The 17,522-nt window shown below is 37.1% G+C and overlaps 1 protein-coding gene across 1 annotated transcript; it reads left to right on the forward strand.

Annotated features, from left to right (window-relative positions):
- The first annotated feature begins 214 nt into the window (after positions 1-214).
- Positions 215-17,142, forward strand: LOC131036470 (spliceosome-associated protein 130 A). Its single transcript, XM_057968372.2, has 5 exons — positions 215-485; positions 1,100-2,224; positions 3,375-5,432; positions 15,981-16,472; positions 16,591-17,142. The coding sequence occupies exons 2-5, from the start codon at positions 1,274-1,276 to the stop codon at positions 16,726-16,728; spliced, it is 3,639 nt and encodes a 1,212-aa protein (XP_057824355.2). The 5' UTR covers positions 215-485; positions 1,100-1,273; the 3' UTR covers positions 16,729-17,142.
- The last annotated feature ends 380 nt before the right edge of the window (positions 17,143-17,522 follow it).

Consider the following 17,522-nt stretch of genomic DNA (forward strand, 5'->3'; position numbering starts at 1 on the left):
TCATTTCACTCCTACACATTAAACTCAAAATATTAGTAAAATTACAAATCTAATCTAAAAGGAAAAGATTAAAATTAAAAATAAAATCAATTTCATAAAATAAATAATACAAAAATTGAAATACAGGGAAAAGTGCAAATTTATATAATTTTTATAATTACATAGTGTTTTTTCAGTTTTTTTTGGTTAGATTTTGAAGAAATTTTAAAAAGTAGTGACAATTTAACCAGCCTACATTTGAAGTCAACAATTTACAGTTATCTATATTCAGTGCCCCTTTAAACATTGAATGATCCAGTGTTGGAGCTCTTTAATCACCAGGGGCTCAGGCAAAGTGGGAAGGAAGCTTACAACGCTGAAACATATTTTCAGGGGCAACCCAACCTCAGGGAGGAGAACGAATACTCAATGTATATGTAATTTAGAACACCAAGCCCGGGTACCATCGTTTCGGACGTTCGCAGGAAGATCCAAATCTTTGGAACGTAAGTATCATAAATTACTTACAAGAGGAAAATAACGGAACCTGAAATTCACAAGAAAATTCAAAGCTGCGTATTTTGGTTTAGTGCTATTATATTTAGTATTTCAATCTCAACTAAAACCCAGAATCTGGCCATTGGATTTTTGCAAACCATTATTAGGGTTTAAACTTATTACTATTTTGTTAACTTGATAACCGTGGAAAAGAATGCAAAACCTTCATTAAATCTTTGCATACGATTATTAGGGTTTAAACATGCTATTCATTTTAACGTAATAGCCCTGGAAAAGAGTGCAAAACTCTGCATCATATTTTTGTAGACCGTTTTGAGGCTTTAAATCCAGTAAACTTTGTTAATGCATGGCGGGAAGGTTCCAGAGTGTCAGGAGCCTTTTAATGGTCAAAACCTTGTTTCTATAGTTACGGTCAGAGTAGGGTTGTAAGGCATTTATTGGATTTTGTTCTTTCAGTTTGAAGTGTCTGAATTATAATTCTACTTTCAGATTCAGGGTTTCAAATATTTTTTGGAGCGTTTTTCTAAACAATACAGATTTTGTATGTGCTCATGTGCTATTTTAAAGTGTTTGATTGCTACTGTGTTGTGTTTGAGTACAGTTTCGAGGAAAATACCAATTTCAGGATTTCGGATCATCAAAGCAGAACTCACACGCCTGGGGTTGCTGACATATTAGAGCTTCAGTTGAGAGTTTGACATTAGAAGAGTTTGGTTCTGAAATTTTATAGGCAGCCGTGGAGTATCCCTTTTATCTTTGAGAGGGTGGGTTGACAATGTTTCTTTATAATTTAACGCTGCAGCAAGCCACAGGTGTGGTTTGTGCAACCTATGGCAACTTTATGGGTGGAAAAACTCAGGAAATTGTGGTAGCCAGAGGAAAAGTGCTGGACTTGTTACGGCCGGATGATAATGGGAAACTCCAGACAATTCTTTCTGTTGAAATCTTCGGTGCTGTTCGGTCTCTGGTGCAATTCAGGCTTACAGGTTCACACAAGGATTACATTGTTGTTGGGTCTGACTCTGGAAGGATTGTGATACTTGAATATAACAAAGAAAAGAATATTTTTGAGAAGGTTCACCAAGAGACCTTTGGCAAGTCAGGATGCAGGAGGATAGTCCCTGGTCAGTACTTAGCGGTGGATCCAAAGGGTCGAGCTGTTATGATCGGTGCCTGTGAAAAACAAAAACTTGTATATGTCCTGAACCGGGATAATGCTGCCAGGCTTACCATTTCATCACCTTTAGAAGCTCACAAATCTCACACGATAGTGTACTCTATATCTGGTGTTGATTGTGGTTTTGACAACCCTGTTTTTGCTGCCATTGAGCTTGATTATTCTGAAGCTGACCAGGATTCTACTGGACTTGCAGCAAATGAGGCACAGAAGCATTTGACCTTTTATGAGCTTGATCTTGGTCTCAACCACGTTGCCCGCAAATGGTCGGAGCCCATTGATAACGGTGCAAATATGCTTGTCACTGTACCTGGTGGTGCGGATGGTCCTAGTGGGATTCTTGTTTGTGCTGAGAATTTTGTTATCTACAAGAACCAGGGGCACCCAGATGTTCGTGCAGTTATTCCAAGGAGAGCAGATTTACCAGCTGAACGTGGTGTGTTGATAGTATCAGCTGCGACCCACAAACAAAAGTCAATGTTCTTCTTCTTGCTGCAGACTGAGTATGGAGACATCTTCAAGGTTACTCTAGAACATGATAATGATCAGGTGAGCTGTGAAAAGTGAAAACTAATGAGCTAGTAATCATCCTTCTTATCAATTCCTAAAAATGAGGCACATTGGAAAATATTAAAATTCTCTAATCTATCTCTCCTGTTTGATGGTTTGCATTTTCCCTCCACAAGCAGTAGGTTACAGTTTTGCTGAATGCCGAGTTTCGCTTAGGAAATAGAGTTTTATTACAGCTTTTTACCCTCAAATATTATGATTGCCACTCTTATAGTTGTCATATCCCCTTGCCTGTAGCTTGGGAACTGCAATCTGAAATAGGCTACCAGTTTCTGCACTAAAATTGAGTGCAGGTTTTCAACTGTCATTAAATGCTTCTCATGTATCATCGATGTTGCCCCTGCCATGAACCGACATTTATCAGACCGTGAAACATTGAAATACTGAGTTTTGTGTCAATTTTTGCAACCAACCTTCATGCCTCGTCTCATTTCTAGGCCTTGCTTACATCTGGGATCAAAGTAATAATAATTAATATGGGTAACCTCCTTGTCTCTTGCCATTTTTCGGGCCCTCTGTAAAATAGGCTGCTGCATTAGTTATACTTCACAACATCCTTTGCTCAGATGATGTAAGCTACCCTGTAGTCTCAGCACAATTAGGAACATGAGAGACCTAGTATTGTGGACATTCAAAAGGATGCTTCCTCGCCTTATCGAGGAAAGTACTATATTACTAGAAAAAGAACCTTACAATGGACCTTTTGTTGCCTCTTGTTTCAACTTTCCTGTCATTTTGTGAATATCACTTCGTCTGGAGCCTTATTAATCAAGAAAAGTATGACATTGCTTGAGTGGGACCCCTGCCTTTCTTATATGCTCATCTATACGTGGCCTACTAGCGATGACATTGGATGATGTATAAAAACTTTTGACATTATTATTATAGTTTAGCAGTTTCTCCTTAGTGCCTTCGGCTTCAACACAAAATGTGAAAGCTGAGTTTATTATCTGTTGCAGTAGACTGTTTCATTTATTCTCTTATCTCTGCCTTTATGCAATCCATGGATGTTACCTTGTTGTGTTTCGTCACTTGAGTGTGCTGTATGTGCTGCTTTTTTAATAATTCAAGAGATTTGCTGCTATGCTTTACACATGTAAAGCCAAACCTGATAAAAGTTTCCTTTCAGGTCAGTGAATTGAAGATAAAATATTTCGATACAATTCCTGTAACTGCAGCAATGTGTGTTCTTAAGTCGGGTTTTCTCTTCGCTGCCTCAGAATTTGGAAATCATGCCCTCTATCAGTTCCAGGGAATAGGGGACGATGCAGATGTTGAGTCATCTTCTGCATCACTCATGGAAACAGAAGAGGGATTCCAGCCTGTCTTTTTTCAGCCTAGGGGTTTGAAGAACCTTGTTAAGATTGATGACATAGAGAGCCTCATGCCAATAATGGACACAAAAGTTGTTAATCTCTTTGAGGAAGAAACCCCACAAATTTTTGCCCTTTGTGGGAGGGGTCCCCGCTCCTCTTTACGAATATTAAGACCCGGTCTTGCTGTTACTGAAATGGCTGTGTCACAGTTACCAGGTATTCCCAGTGCAGTTTGGACAGTTAAAAAGAGTGTAAATGACGAGTTTGATGCATACATTGTTGTTTCCTTTGCCAATGCCACTCTGGTGCTGTCTATTGGTGAAACAGTCGAGGAAGTTAGTGACAGTGGATTTCTTGATACTACTCCTTCATTGGCTGTATCTCTTCTAGCAGAGGATTCCTTAATGCAGGTGCATCCTAATGGAATTCGGCACATTAGGGCAGATTCACGTATAAATGAATGGAAGACCCCTGGGAAAAAGACAATAGTAAAAGTGGGCTGTAACAGATTGCAAGTGGTAATTGCTCTCAGTGGGGGAGAACTTATTTATTTTGAAATGGATATGACAGGGCAACTGATGGAGGTGGAGAAGCGTGAAATGTCAGGAGATGTGGCTTGTTTAGATATTGCTCCAGTTCCTGAAGGCAGACAGAGGTCAAGATTTTTGGCGGTAGGATCATATGACAGCACTATTCGCATATTATCTTTAGATCCTGACGACTGTATGCAGATTTTGAGTGTGCAGGCTGTAAGTTCTCCACCAGAATCTCTACTCTTGCTGGAAGTTCAAGCATCTATTGGTGGTGAGGATGGTGCTGATCATCCAGCTAGTGTGTTTCTGAATGCTGGTTTACAGAATGGTGTTCTTCTTAGAACCGAGGTGGATATGGTCACTGGGCAACTCTCAGACACACGTACAAGATTCTTGGGTTTGAGAGCCCCAAAACTTTTTTCTGCTCTTGTCAGGGGTCGCCGGGCAATGCTTTGTCTTTCAAGCAGGCCTTGGTTAGGTTATATTCATCAAGGACACTTTCTTTTAACTCCTCTTTCTTATGAAACTTTGGAATATGCGGCTTCTTTTTCGTCTGATCAGTGTGCTGAAGGTGTGGTAGCAGTTGCTGGAGATGCATTGAGAGTTTTCACGATTGAAAGGTTGGGAGAAACTTTCAATGAGACTGTTATGCCCCTGAGATATACACCAAGAAAGTTCATTTTACATCCTAAGCATAAATCTTTAATTATTATTGAAAGTGACCAGGGGGCATTTACTGCAGAGGAACGTGAAGCTGCCAAAAAGGAATGCCTTGAAGCTGCTGGATTAGGGGAGAATGGGAACATGGAGATTGAGCAGCAGAATGGGGATGAGGAAGAGAAGGAAGATCCTCTACCTGATGAGCAGTATGGTTATCCAAAAGCAGAGTCAAAGAAATGGGCATCTTGCATCAGGGTTTTGGATCCTAAATCTGGTGAAACAACATGCATCTTGGCCCTGCAGGATAATGAAGCTGCATTTAGCATTTGTTCTGTCAACTTCCATGACAAAGAACATGGAACTCTTGTTGCCATTGGAACTGCAAAAGATTTAGAATTTTGGCCCAAAAAGAATTGTTCAGGTGGATTTATTCATCTCTACAAATTTGTGGATGATGGGAAATCACTTGAACTTCTGCATAAAACACCAGTTGATGGAGTACCATTGGCATTATGTCAATTCCAAGGCCGTCTATTGGTTGGAATTGGGCAGGTACTGAGAATTTATGATTTGGGTAAAAGGAAATTACTTCGGAAATGTGAGAATAAGCTTTTTCCTAATACTATTGTATCCATTCACACATATGGGGATCGGATTTATGTTGGTGACATTCAAGAGGTATGAGATCTCTATTCTCTAATTTTCAGTTTATTTATCTATAAAAAACAAATATTCTGAGATGCAGGGTGGATACTGTAAATGGGATATATCTACGTATTTATGTAAAAGCTTCTTATGCTGCAATGTCTTTATTTAAAAATTTGAAGTCTCCTTTATACGTTTGATTGTTTCTATATGCTACTAATTTGGGTTTAGCACTTTCGTTATGCAGTTGAAGAAAAATTAATCATTTATTATTTTTTATTGTTTGATTTTTTAACGTACTGTCGGATAGACTTGAGATCCTTCATTTTAGAGCTTGTTATTCTCATACTTTGCAGATAACCATTTGAACATATGTTGAATTTCATGCATCTGGGTTCACTGAATAATAGTATGATTCTGCCATTTCAGAGATAACTACCTGGTCAAAATCAGATATATCATGACACATGACATTATCTTTTGAAAAAACGTTATATCATGTGTACTTCAAGATTTAGCTGTATTCATATTTAACATGCATTCAATATGCAACTATAATTAAACAACATTTCAACAATAGGAAACTTGCAACAACTAACATCTTTTACAAATACAACATTGAAACTGAAACTATAACCTTTTTTTTGAAGAATCAGAGAATTAAACTAGGAAAGATGTAATCTAATTACATAAGCATAATTTCATCAGTTTAACAATACAACATAAGAAGAACGAGAGGTTTAGAAATTACAGTTTTTCTTGATACCCATTTTGATTTGTAAATAGTCTTTACATTGTTTGGGAGAGGGAAAGTATCATCAGGGCGTTTTTCCGTCCAACCACGAACTTACTAGTTCTTAGTGCCATTTCCAACTGGAAAAGGCCCGACCCTTCGTAGGGAAGTAAAAGAAGTTGGACTCATGCCATTTGAGACTGGTGTTTAACCCTACACAATCCCTAGTTGGTCACACACCATAGGCTACTCCTAACTAGTATGACCTCTGACTGGGTTGTACATCCGGATTAATGAACTGACTGATGCTTACCATTAGTAGCATCACCTTGGCCAAAGGTTTTAATGTTTTGCAATTATGCCAATGCATGAATCCATCTTCCACCACCCTACTCGGCTTGACTAAATCCTTGAAGGTTTCCAATATTATGGGGACATAATTGGTAAAAAATTATTGTTGTATTTACAAATGATCATGAACATCATTATAAAGAATTACAAAGAAATACAAAATAGAAAGTTTCTAATAAGAAACTAAAATTACAATATCTTACAATATATTACATTATTGAGCATTAATAACTTAGGAAAATATAATATTAATGCCCTCCCTTAATGCTCAATCTATCAACTACACCAATAGACCCCCTGAATTTTACAAACTTATTTGGACTGAGGGGCTTGGTGAGAATATCGGCTTGCTACTCCGCTGTAGGAACATACAACAACTGAATGGATCCGTCTTCAACCAGCTGTCGAATGTAATGACAATGAAGCTCTACATTTTTGGTTCTTTCATGGAAGACTGGATTCTTGGCAAGTTTGAGAACTCCCTGATTGTTAGAGAATAAGGGAGTCGGACCTGCTTGAGATATTTGCATATCCGCAAGCATCCAATGAAGCCAAATTGCCTCACAAGCTGCCTTAATTGCTCCTTGATATTCTGCTTCTGTCGAGGAGAGAGCCATTGCCTGCTGCTTCTTACTAGTCCAAGTGACTACAGTGGATCCCAAACTGAACACATATCCAGAGGTTGATTTCTTGTCATCAACCGAGCCTGCCCAATCTGAATCTGTGAACCCACTGAGTCTAGGATCATGACTCCTAGTGTAAAGAAGTCCATAATCAGAGGTGCCTTTCACATAACGCAGCACACGCTTCGCTGCTACCCAATGATTAGCCTTGGGGGTTGTCATGAAGCGTGAAATGTAGCTCATTGCAAAACTGAGATTAGGTCTGGTAGCAGTAAGATGGATGAGACTGCCCACTAGTTGCTTGAATTGTGTTTCATCTACAGGAGGAGAATTAGACTTGGCTGACAACTTCAAGCCAGTCACCATAGGTGTGGAAGCAGGTTTGCAATCCTGCATTCGAAACCTGTCAAACAAGTTTCTGGCATACTTAGATTGAGAAATAAAAATGCTACCATCAGTCTGCCAAACCTCAACACCTAAACAATAATGGAGAAGCCCCAAATCTGTCATATCAAAATCCTTGCACAGATCCTGTTTGATTTCTGCAATCAAATGTGCTGAACTACTAGTAATGATCAAGTCATCCACATAGACAACAAGAAAAAGAATATCATCACTAGAGTGTTTGATATACAAATTACTGTCAGAAGGGCAACGCTGAAAACCATGAGCAACCAAGTACTGATCAATCTAAATGTACCACGCTCGAGGAGGCTGTTTAAGCCCATAGAGTGCTTTAACGAGTCTACATACTTGATGTTCTTTGCCGGCAACCTTGAAACCAAGAGGCTGTGTCATGTAGACTTCTTCCTACAATTGATCATTGAGGAAGGGACTCTTAATATCCATCTGATGGACTTTCCATCCAAACTGAGCTGCAATAGCGAGGAGAAGACGAATGGTACTCATCTTGGTAGTAGGAGCAAATGTCTCCTCATAATCAATCCCCTCTCGCTATGTGAATCCTCGAGCAACTAAATTGGCTTTGTACTTATCCAAGGTACCATCTGTATGATATTTGACCTTATAGACCCATTTGTAGCTAATGGGTTTCTTCCTTGGAGGAAGATCAGAGAGAACCCAGTTGTTGCTCTTCAGAAGGCTTTGGTATTTTGCATCCATTACCTGTGCCCACTTTGGAATCCCTTTTGCTTCGGTATAAGTCGGAGGCTCATAAATGCTGTGAATGTTGGCCATGAGAGCAAAGTTAATTGTATTTTTCTGCTTGCCCTTATTTCTGGAAGATCCATCCTCAATGAAATCATGAGGACGAAGATCACTGATGATCTTGGCCCACCACTTAGGTCGGAGAGTAGATGTGCCAACATCTGATGGAGGAGGAATAACTGGAACTAGAGGTGGAAGAGGATTTGAAACAGGTGGAAGATTAGCATCATCCGGAGGAAATTCAGGTAGTGCATCATCAAATACAAAATCTGCATCATCCCTCCCATCAAGTGAACCAAATGGAAGACAGACACCTAAATCAGAAGCCTTCAAAGGCTAATCCTCAGAATTTTGCTCAGACAAGGAAAGTTGAAATGGTCCTCGATCTTCATCAAAGACAACATCGCGACTGAAGATGAGACGATCAGTGTCTACATCAATCAGCCGGTAGGCCTTATGGTTGTCACTGTATCCAGTAAACATGAGCTTCTGACTCTTGGAATCCAACTTAGAGTGCTTGGCATCTGGAATCCAAACATATGCAAGAGAGCCAAAAAATTTCAAATGGCTGATCTTGGGTTTGTGACCAGTCGAGGCTTCCTCAGGAGTTATCCTTTTAACAACATGAGTGGGAGACCTATTAAGGAGAGAGATTGCAGTAAACACTGCTTCTGCCCAATACTTCTTAGGAACATTTTTGTGTTTCAACATAGACCTAGCCATTTCTGTAACGGTGCAGTTACAACGTTCTACAATGCCGTTCTGCTGAGGAGTGTATGGTGTGGTTAACTAACGTTTTATGCCATGTGTATCACAGAAAGTGGAGAAAGCAGTAGAACAAAACTCCCCCCCCCCCCCCCCATTATTAGACCTAAGAGTAATAATAGAACAACCAGACTCTTTTTCTACCAAGGCCTTAAATTTTTGAAATACAGGAAACACATCTGATTTCTGTCTAAGAAAGTACACCCACATCTTATGGCTGTAATCATCAACAAAAAAGTAAGAAATAGCTGCACCTAGTAACAAAAGTATTATTCATTGGACCACATACATTAGCGTGGACCAACTGTAGTACCTTAGATGCTCGCCATGAGTCACCATCCTTGAACGGTGTCCTGTGCTGCTTCCCAGCCTGACAAACATCACAAACTCGTTGATTCTGAGTTTGAATTTCAGGTAGGCCATGTACTAAATCTTCCCGAACAAGTTGAGCAAGATAATGAATGTTCAGGTGACCATATCGCTGATGCCATAGATGGGAGATAGAGGAGGATTTTGCTGCGAAGGCATGCTCAAGAGAATCACCTGTATCCACAAGTCTATAAAGACCATGATCCTCAATACCAACAACAACTGTAGTGTGTGTCGCACGATTAACAATAGAACACTTATGTGCACTGAAGATGACATCAAGTTGAGAATGCCGCATAATCTGACTCATGGAGAGAAGGTTCAATTCCATGCCAGGAACGTAGTACACATTGAGGAATATGAGATTCCTCCCACCAGACTGTATCTGAACGTTGCCCTTGCCGACAACTGTATACTCCTCACTTCCTCCAAAAATAACTGAATCAGTATAGGGAGAGAATTCTGTAAACCAATCACGTCGGTGAGTGAAATGCCGAGAAGCACCAGAATCACCAGAATCAATATACCAAGCAGAAGAATTCACATGGTCTGTAGGTCTTTTAGCCATGAAGGCGTAAAAGGCAGATTCTTTTTGCTCTGTGTGCTTAGCGACATTGGCTTTAGGCTGAGACTCTCCCTGCTTCTGCTGTTCGGAAGCTATCCGAGTGCGACAATCCTTAATCAGATGGCCATATTTGTGACAATAATTGCATTGAACCTCCTTCTTTTTCGAGCCTTCCTGTGACTGACTAGAGCCCTTCCGCTGAGAGAACTGAGATGACTGAAATTTGCCTTTATCCTTGTGAAAGGATTTGGCTGCAAATGCTTGCTCAGAGGAGGATGAAGTGGCACCACTACCAAACTGTTGTTTCCAGCGATCCTGTTGCAGAAGTTTGGTGCATAACTCTGGAAATTTCAGATCAACATTCGTAGACGTAATGTTGAGAGTCTCTATGAAGTGCTCATAGGATTTAGGTAGACTTTTGAGGGTTATGACTACCATATCCTCTTCCTCCATTTTCCGACCAATAGCGTCGAGCTGATCTCGAATGTCCTTAATCTTCGTGAGATGCTCTTGTAAGGACATGCGTTCATCCATCATGATGGAGAACAACTGGTTCTTCAAGAAGAATGCTCGACTTTTGTCAAATGTCTCATGCAACTCCTTGAGATGTTTCCAAATTTCTGAGGTGGATTGACCAGAAGGAATCTGAGGTAGCTAGTCATCTGTGACAGAGAGCTTGAGAAGCATGACAGCTTCCCTATTGTGGTCATTTTTTTTGTCTTGATCGTCTCTGGCTGCAAAAGGATGAGATTCTTTTCCCAAAACAAGATCATCAAGGCGACGATATTCAAAAATAGTCAGCATGCATTGCTTCCAGGTGTTATAATTCTTGCCATTAAATCGCTGATTGCCTTCCAACATCAAGTTGGTCAATGACGCCATCTTGCACGTTTCGCAATGCACGGAAAACGAAAATCAGAGAAGAGGCTATAGCATGGAATACAAGCACAAATCCCAATGCAGAAAACAGAGGCAGATATAGGTACAAACTTCAAAAAAATTATGAAGTACGACTGACATGGATTTCAAGAAAAAATTTCAGCTTACCCAGAAAAGCCTAAAGACAACCTAGAAATCCTTGCGAAAAACGATGCACCCACAAAATTCTGAAAACAACCTAGTTGAGCTCTCGGAAAGCCCACCAAGAATCTGCAATTAGAAAAAAATTTCGACTTGATCTAAAGGGTAAAAACCCTAATCGGAAATGCAGATTTCCGTCCAAAAATGGCAGAAAAAAAAAATTGCAGGCGGAAAAAATCGTGTCACGCGCAGAGGATTAATGGCGTCGTGGGATGAAGGTCTGGTTAAAAAGAAATCTGCCACAGAAAACACAAAGAACAGTAGAAAAAACTGCCTGGACGAAAACCCTTTAGAAAAAATTTTGAATATCGAATTCTGAAAAAATCGCAGGCTCTAGATTTGTTTTTTCACTGATGAAAAATTTCATTCGAAAATTTTTAGAAAAAACCAAATTTTTCTTTCTGCTCTGATACCATATTATGGGGACATAATTGGTAAAAAAATATTGTTGTATTTACGAATGATCATGAAGATCATTATAAAGAATTACAAAAAAAATACAAAATAGAGAGTTTCTAATAAGAAACTAAAATTACAATATCTTACAATATATTACATTATTGAGCATTAATAACTTAGGAAAATATAATATTAATATCAAGACATCTTGTCAGTCCTTATGCTATCTGCACACTAACTGACATTCATGTTTTAAACTCAAGTTCCTCATACTGGTTGACAAAACTCAAGGAGACATTTACTATAATGGTGTAATTCTTTCATTTGACAATTTCTTGGATTTATAAATACGGAGTTCATTCCTGAACCCTTGAGCTGGCAACTTGCCCTCTCATGAGAACAAGAATGAATTCTTTGTATAATAGGTAGAAAGAATTCACTAATTCTCACTCTCATGTGTCATTTTCATTATCAGATTTAACAGTCCCAAAATACTGCATTTGAAGTATAACACTTTCACACAGCCCTATTGCAGCTTATTCCAGAAAAAGTGGCCTGTAAATGGTCTCTATTATCTAACATTTAATGCTGAATTAAAAACGGTTCGTTTCTTTGTTGCTGTTACATCATTCAGAAACCAAGAATCATAGCCTACTTAGGTAAAATTTACGTTTTACTAAGCCTTCATAGTCAAAGGAAATTCTTGTCCCAAATCCTAGCTCTCCCCATTAGCCATTTGTTCTTGTTCAAAAATAATGGAATGTTATTATGTTTTGCTTCCTCAATTTTGTTCGTATGAGACAATCATAGATAATGCTCTGGTCTTCCTTAAGGGTTTATCATAAGCAAACACGTTTCTTTAAGCAGTAGAGCTTTTCTAAGCATGTCGTGAGAATAAAAGCTTCTCTAATTCATTGTCCAGACTTACTCTACTAGCTAAGGATGTACAGAGATGCAATTCTTTTAAATTAAGGAAAGAATACGTTTTTCCTTTCCTTTACTGAAATTAAGAGCTTGCTTTTCCAAACTACTTTCATCTAGTTCAAAACAAACAAATGCATGACCTGTGTGATGCTTGGAAGTCCGAATTGCAAGAACCTTTCCAACGCCTATGCCCAGTTTAGCTATGGCTGTGGCAGATCATGCGCTGCTTGAAGACCACTGAAGTAGAATTTTTCTAGTTTTATGGACAGTAATCGATATAAGAAAATGATAGTTGCTTTAAAGAAGTCTGTATGAATATCGTACAAATGACTTTCTTTTCCCCGTAGAACATACAGACTCCAAAAGTTCCAATTAATTTGTTTAATGAAACAGTTAATGGCATTACCAAACATCTGATGTCAATTTTGTTTTAATTAGGAGTGAATTTGCTTAATTTTCATTGGATTCCATTCCCCATGCTATCTTCCTGTCTCTCCACTATGTGAAGGCGGTGATATGCTTTGATAAAATAGACCACGAATAAACCTTTCCTATTCATTGGTCAAGTTCCAATAAATCTTGAATAATAATCTTATGCTAAGTGAGTCTTGATGGCTATTTAGACTCAATGTGGTCAAGTCCACATTATCGTGGCAAAGTCTAAAAGTTATATATATATATATATATATATATATATATATATATATATATATATCAAAGAAGCAACAATCTGGAAAAAAAACGCGATTATTACCGATTAATCGGGAGTCGGCATTAGAGCCGATTTTTCCCCCCCAAAAATTGGAATTAATTGGTCAATGATTTTTACCAATGGTCAACGATTATTTCGCGTTTTAATTGTGAAAAACACACGTTTAATTGGATAAAAATTGCACAAAGTCCGTGAAAGAGAAAACTACCACGAAAACCCTAAAATATCTATGAAATTTGCTATTTATGGTGGCGTGTGGCAGCAGGTTATTCATTTAGCTCGTTGCAGAGAAAGAAGTCGAGGTTGAAGAGATTACGTTAAAATTCACAATAAAACTCGTTAAAACTAAATAATATTCGCTACAATTCGCAATACATTCGTATGGAAAATAACACAAGTTTTTATTAGGGTTATTGAAAACGAAATTTCTCAAACTCGCGACAGCAGACAAATGGTGGGTGAGCAGTGAGAGGAGTTGCTGTGAATCGAGCTTGGCTTCAAATGTCAAATCCACAAGTTTGCAATCTGCTTGTGAATAGCTATAGATGTTTTTAGGCTTTCATAAAGTTTAAAAAATTTTCAAACATATATTTTACATTTTAATAATCAATGTTCATTAAAAATTAATATTATTTTACTTATATTAATTTAAAAAAAAAATGATTGTTTAAAATATTTAAATTAGTATTATTTTAAATTTTTTTTTAAAAATTTATTTGTAATATTAGCATTTAATAATTAAACAAATTTAAATATTTAAATTAATTTTTTAAACTTATCAACTTAATATAATTATTTTAGACTTTAATATTTATAATTATTTTAGATTTTAATATTTATAAATTATAATTTTGTGAATATCTTATGTATATTTAAAAAAATTAAAATTTATATGACGGATTTAATCACTAATTTATTTTAAATTTTTTTCTCTATCCGAATTTTATTGTTGTCGAACACGAACTTGAATTTGAACCTTGTGACTTAGTATACGTATGTTTGTGTATGTCTATATGTTTGTGTGTTATACGTATGTTTGTGTATGTCTTTTTGTTTGTGTGTTATACATATCTAGTATAACACACAAACATACAAACATACACAACCATACGCATACATACACACAACCAGTAAACTACAAATTCTACTGCTAATGAAGTAAACAGAAATGTGTAATTTACACATGTACGTATCTGTAAGTTTAATACTCATCTGGCTTAACTTTCTGGTATTAAACAATGAGTATCTGTAAGTATAATACGTATCTATAAGTTTAATACAATGAGTATCTATTTTCTACAATTCATGTGTTGAAGTGTCTATTTTATTTGCCTATAATATCTCTATGCTATGGAAATGCCCTTAAATATATAAAAAAAGTAGTTTTTGATTTTTTTTCTGCAATTTTTTACGTTTTTTTGTAAATCCGATTTTTTCAAAAATTCTTATACTTTTGTTTTGCCGATTAATTTGCTAAACGATTAATGCTACTATGAAATATATCATTTTAACTATGAACACACACACACACACACACACACACACACACACACACACACACACACACACACACACACACACACACACATATATATATACGTAAAATTTGTATTTTTAATTATAATATACAAATGCTTCACGAAAGTTTCCATTAATCATAAAGAACATAAGGAGTAAAGATAAAGACCTCAAAATAGTTTGCTGAGAGAAATGAGTACCAATCTAAGACAAGGATGGTAAAACCCTAACCACCTATACTGACCAATAAGGTCACCTGGCTTAACACTAGTTGACGGTAACAAGGTTATCACAACTCTACAAATCTCAACTTACAAATAGGGTTCCAGATGGCATTGGGTCCTTCTTTTGTTACCTCTTGACGTGATGATACTTCCCCTCCCTTCTCGGAGGATGACGATCTCCCTGCACACACTAGATCAAATTCATGTAGTTAGTCCAAAATCCTGACATATCTCTGTCATTGCATTTATTGATAAAAGAAGCAATCATCTCATATTCCATAATAATTAAAACTAAAACTATTTCATTAACATATGCTTTGCGAATCACCATTCCACAATACTAAGCAACAAGTATCAATGCATAAAAGTAACATCAAAATATCTAGGGCACAAGTGGGATGTAACATCATATCTATCGTTGAAGTCTGAAGGAAATTGTCCTTCTATATCACATTTTGAATTTCTGAGATTCTGAGGTCATTTATCATTTAAAATTTTCTCAAGCAATTTTATTTACGAACTTCTAACTCTGTAAATTTAGTTGTTTCCATAACATTTTTGTGCAGATAATTTCTGATCACATTTTTGTTTTAATTCTTTGGTATATTTCAGTTAATATTTCTTCTTAAAGATACTAGATAGACAAACGCTAAATTTAATGGATCTTTTCCCGTTGACATCACATACTGCATTCCATATTTTTCTGGATCTTATGCCATAGTAAAATGCCTATGAAATTATTTTGCCATAACAATAACACAGTGTTGGCTTTGAAATGTATCAAATTTCAATCTGCATCATCATGCGGAGGGTCTTTCATGTTTTGTTTTTAGCTAGCATTCAATTCACTTTAGTTGCAAGCATCTAGTAGAGCACTGAGCCTTGCTTGAGATTAATAAAAGTATCTATGGTACATGGCAAAATTAAAGTGTAATCGTGAAAGATTTGAAACTTCGAAGGAGATTTACTCTCAGGAATATAAACAACTTGCTTGAGTGACTGCTTAGAATATATTTAATTATATATAATAGATCTTTGGTTGTTGAAAATGTGTTCTTATTCTAAATGTTAAATGAGGTAACAGTAGTGCAATCTATAACATTTGTGTCTTCTAGTGAATCTATCGATTGATTTTAATTGTGTATTTGCAGTCATTTCATTACACAAAGTATCGGCGAGATGAGAATCAGCTTTACATATTTGCAGATGATTGTGTTCCGCGTTGGTTAACATCTTCTTTGCACATAGACTTCGATACAATGGCAGGTGCAGATAAGTTTGGAAATGTTTACCTTGTTCGTTTGCCACAAGATGTATCAGAAGAGATTGAAGATGATCCAACTGGTGGAAAAATCAAGTGGGAACAGGGTAAGCTGAATGGAGCACCAAACAAAGTAGAAGAAATAATTCAATTTCATGTTGGTGATGTGGTGACAAGTTTACAGAAAGCATCTCTTATACCTGGAGGAGGTGAATGTCTAATCTATGGCACTGTGATGGGAAGCATTGGGGCTCTTCTGCCATTCATCTCAAGAGAAGATGTTGATTTCTTCTCCCACTTAGAGATGCACTTGAGGCAGGAACATCCTCCTTTGTGTGGTCGAGATCATATGGCATATAGATCAGCTTACTTTCCTGTAAAGGTAAATCATAAGATTAATGTCTCCAAAATTCAAAGTGGTGAATCTGCTTTCTTAGCAGATATTTGAATAAGTACACCTGTATATTTCTGGATACTAAGATGAGGAATTCATTGTGCAGGATGTTATTGATGGCGATCTTTGTGAGCAGTTTCCCACTCTACCTCCTGATTTGCAGCGCAAAATTGCAGATGAGCTTGATCGAACACCTGGAGAAATATTGAAGAAATTAGAAGATATAAGAAATAAGATAATCTAATTTTATGTGGCCTAACTTTAACTAATGGAGAGTTGAGCAGCAGAAAATCTGTTCAATTAGCCGTCGACATTGTAAATTATATCTAGGGAAATGAGGTTTGTTGGTATCACACCTTATGTTCTGAAGATTCCAATTTTAGTGGTTCAATTCTCTTCCCATGTGATAACATATTATAAGTAGCACAGTTATTTTATTTGCAGCTTTCCTTTCTTTTAGTAGCAGGTTTGAGCGGTGGGAAAAGGTGGTGCTACGATCCTTATCGATTGTTTATCTTCTGAGGTTTTCTTTGTAATGCCAATAATTTTTGAGAGCTACTATTCTACTTCAGAGGTGGTCTAGTTTCAACCTTATAGGTCATTCCTAACAGGTGATCTTGTGTTACGATTAATGAAGACTCCAATTTTGCTGGTTCAATGGTTGCTATTTCATTTGTGGTTTCATTTCTTTAACAAACAGGTTTAAGAATGGGAAAAGATGGTACCATGGTCCTTATTGATTGTTCATTTTCCGAGGCTTTCTTTGCGATGCTAATTAGTTTTCCAAGCTACTATTCTACTTCAGAGGTGGTCTAGTTTCAGCTTTATATATCATTTCTAACAGGGATCTGATGCATGTTGAATAGTCTGCAAAATAGATGATTGATTGGATGTCTAGTCAGTGTGAGTCAGTAGTATGAGTCAGGAGTTTGTTCATCATGCATTTTGGTCATGTTTTAACAAATAATTAGTGTTGTTGTTTCTTGTCTTTTTTAGTTTTTTTGACTAATTGTATGCCTATTCACGGAATTGTTAACT

This window comes from Cryptomeria japonica, chromosome 7, assembly GCF_030272615.1.
Source record: "Cryptomeria japonica chromosome 7, Sugi_1.0, whole genome shotgun sequence".
In the NCBI taxonomy this organism is placed as follows: domain Eukaryota; kingdom Viridiplantae; phylum Streptophyta; class Pinopsida; order Cupressales; family Cupressaceae; genus Cryptomeria; species Cryptomeria japonica.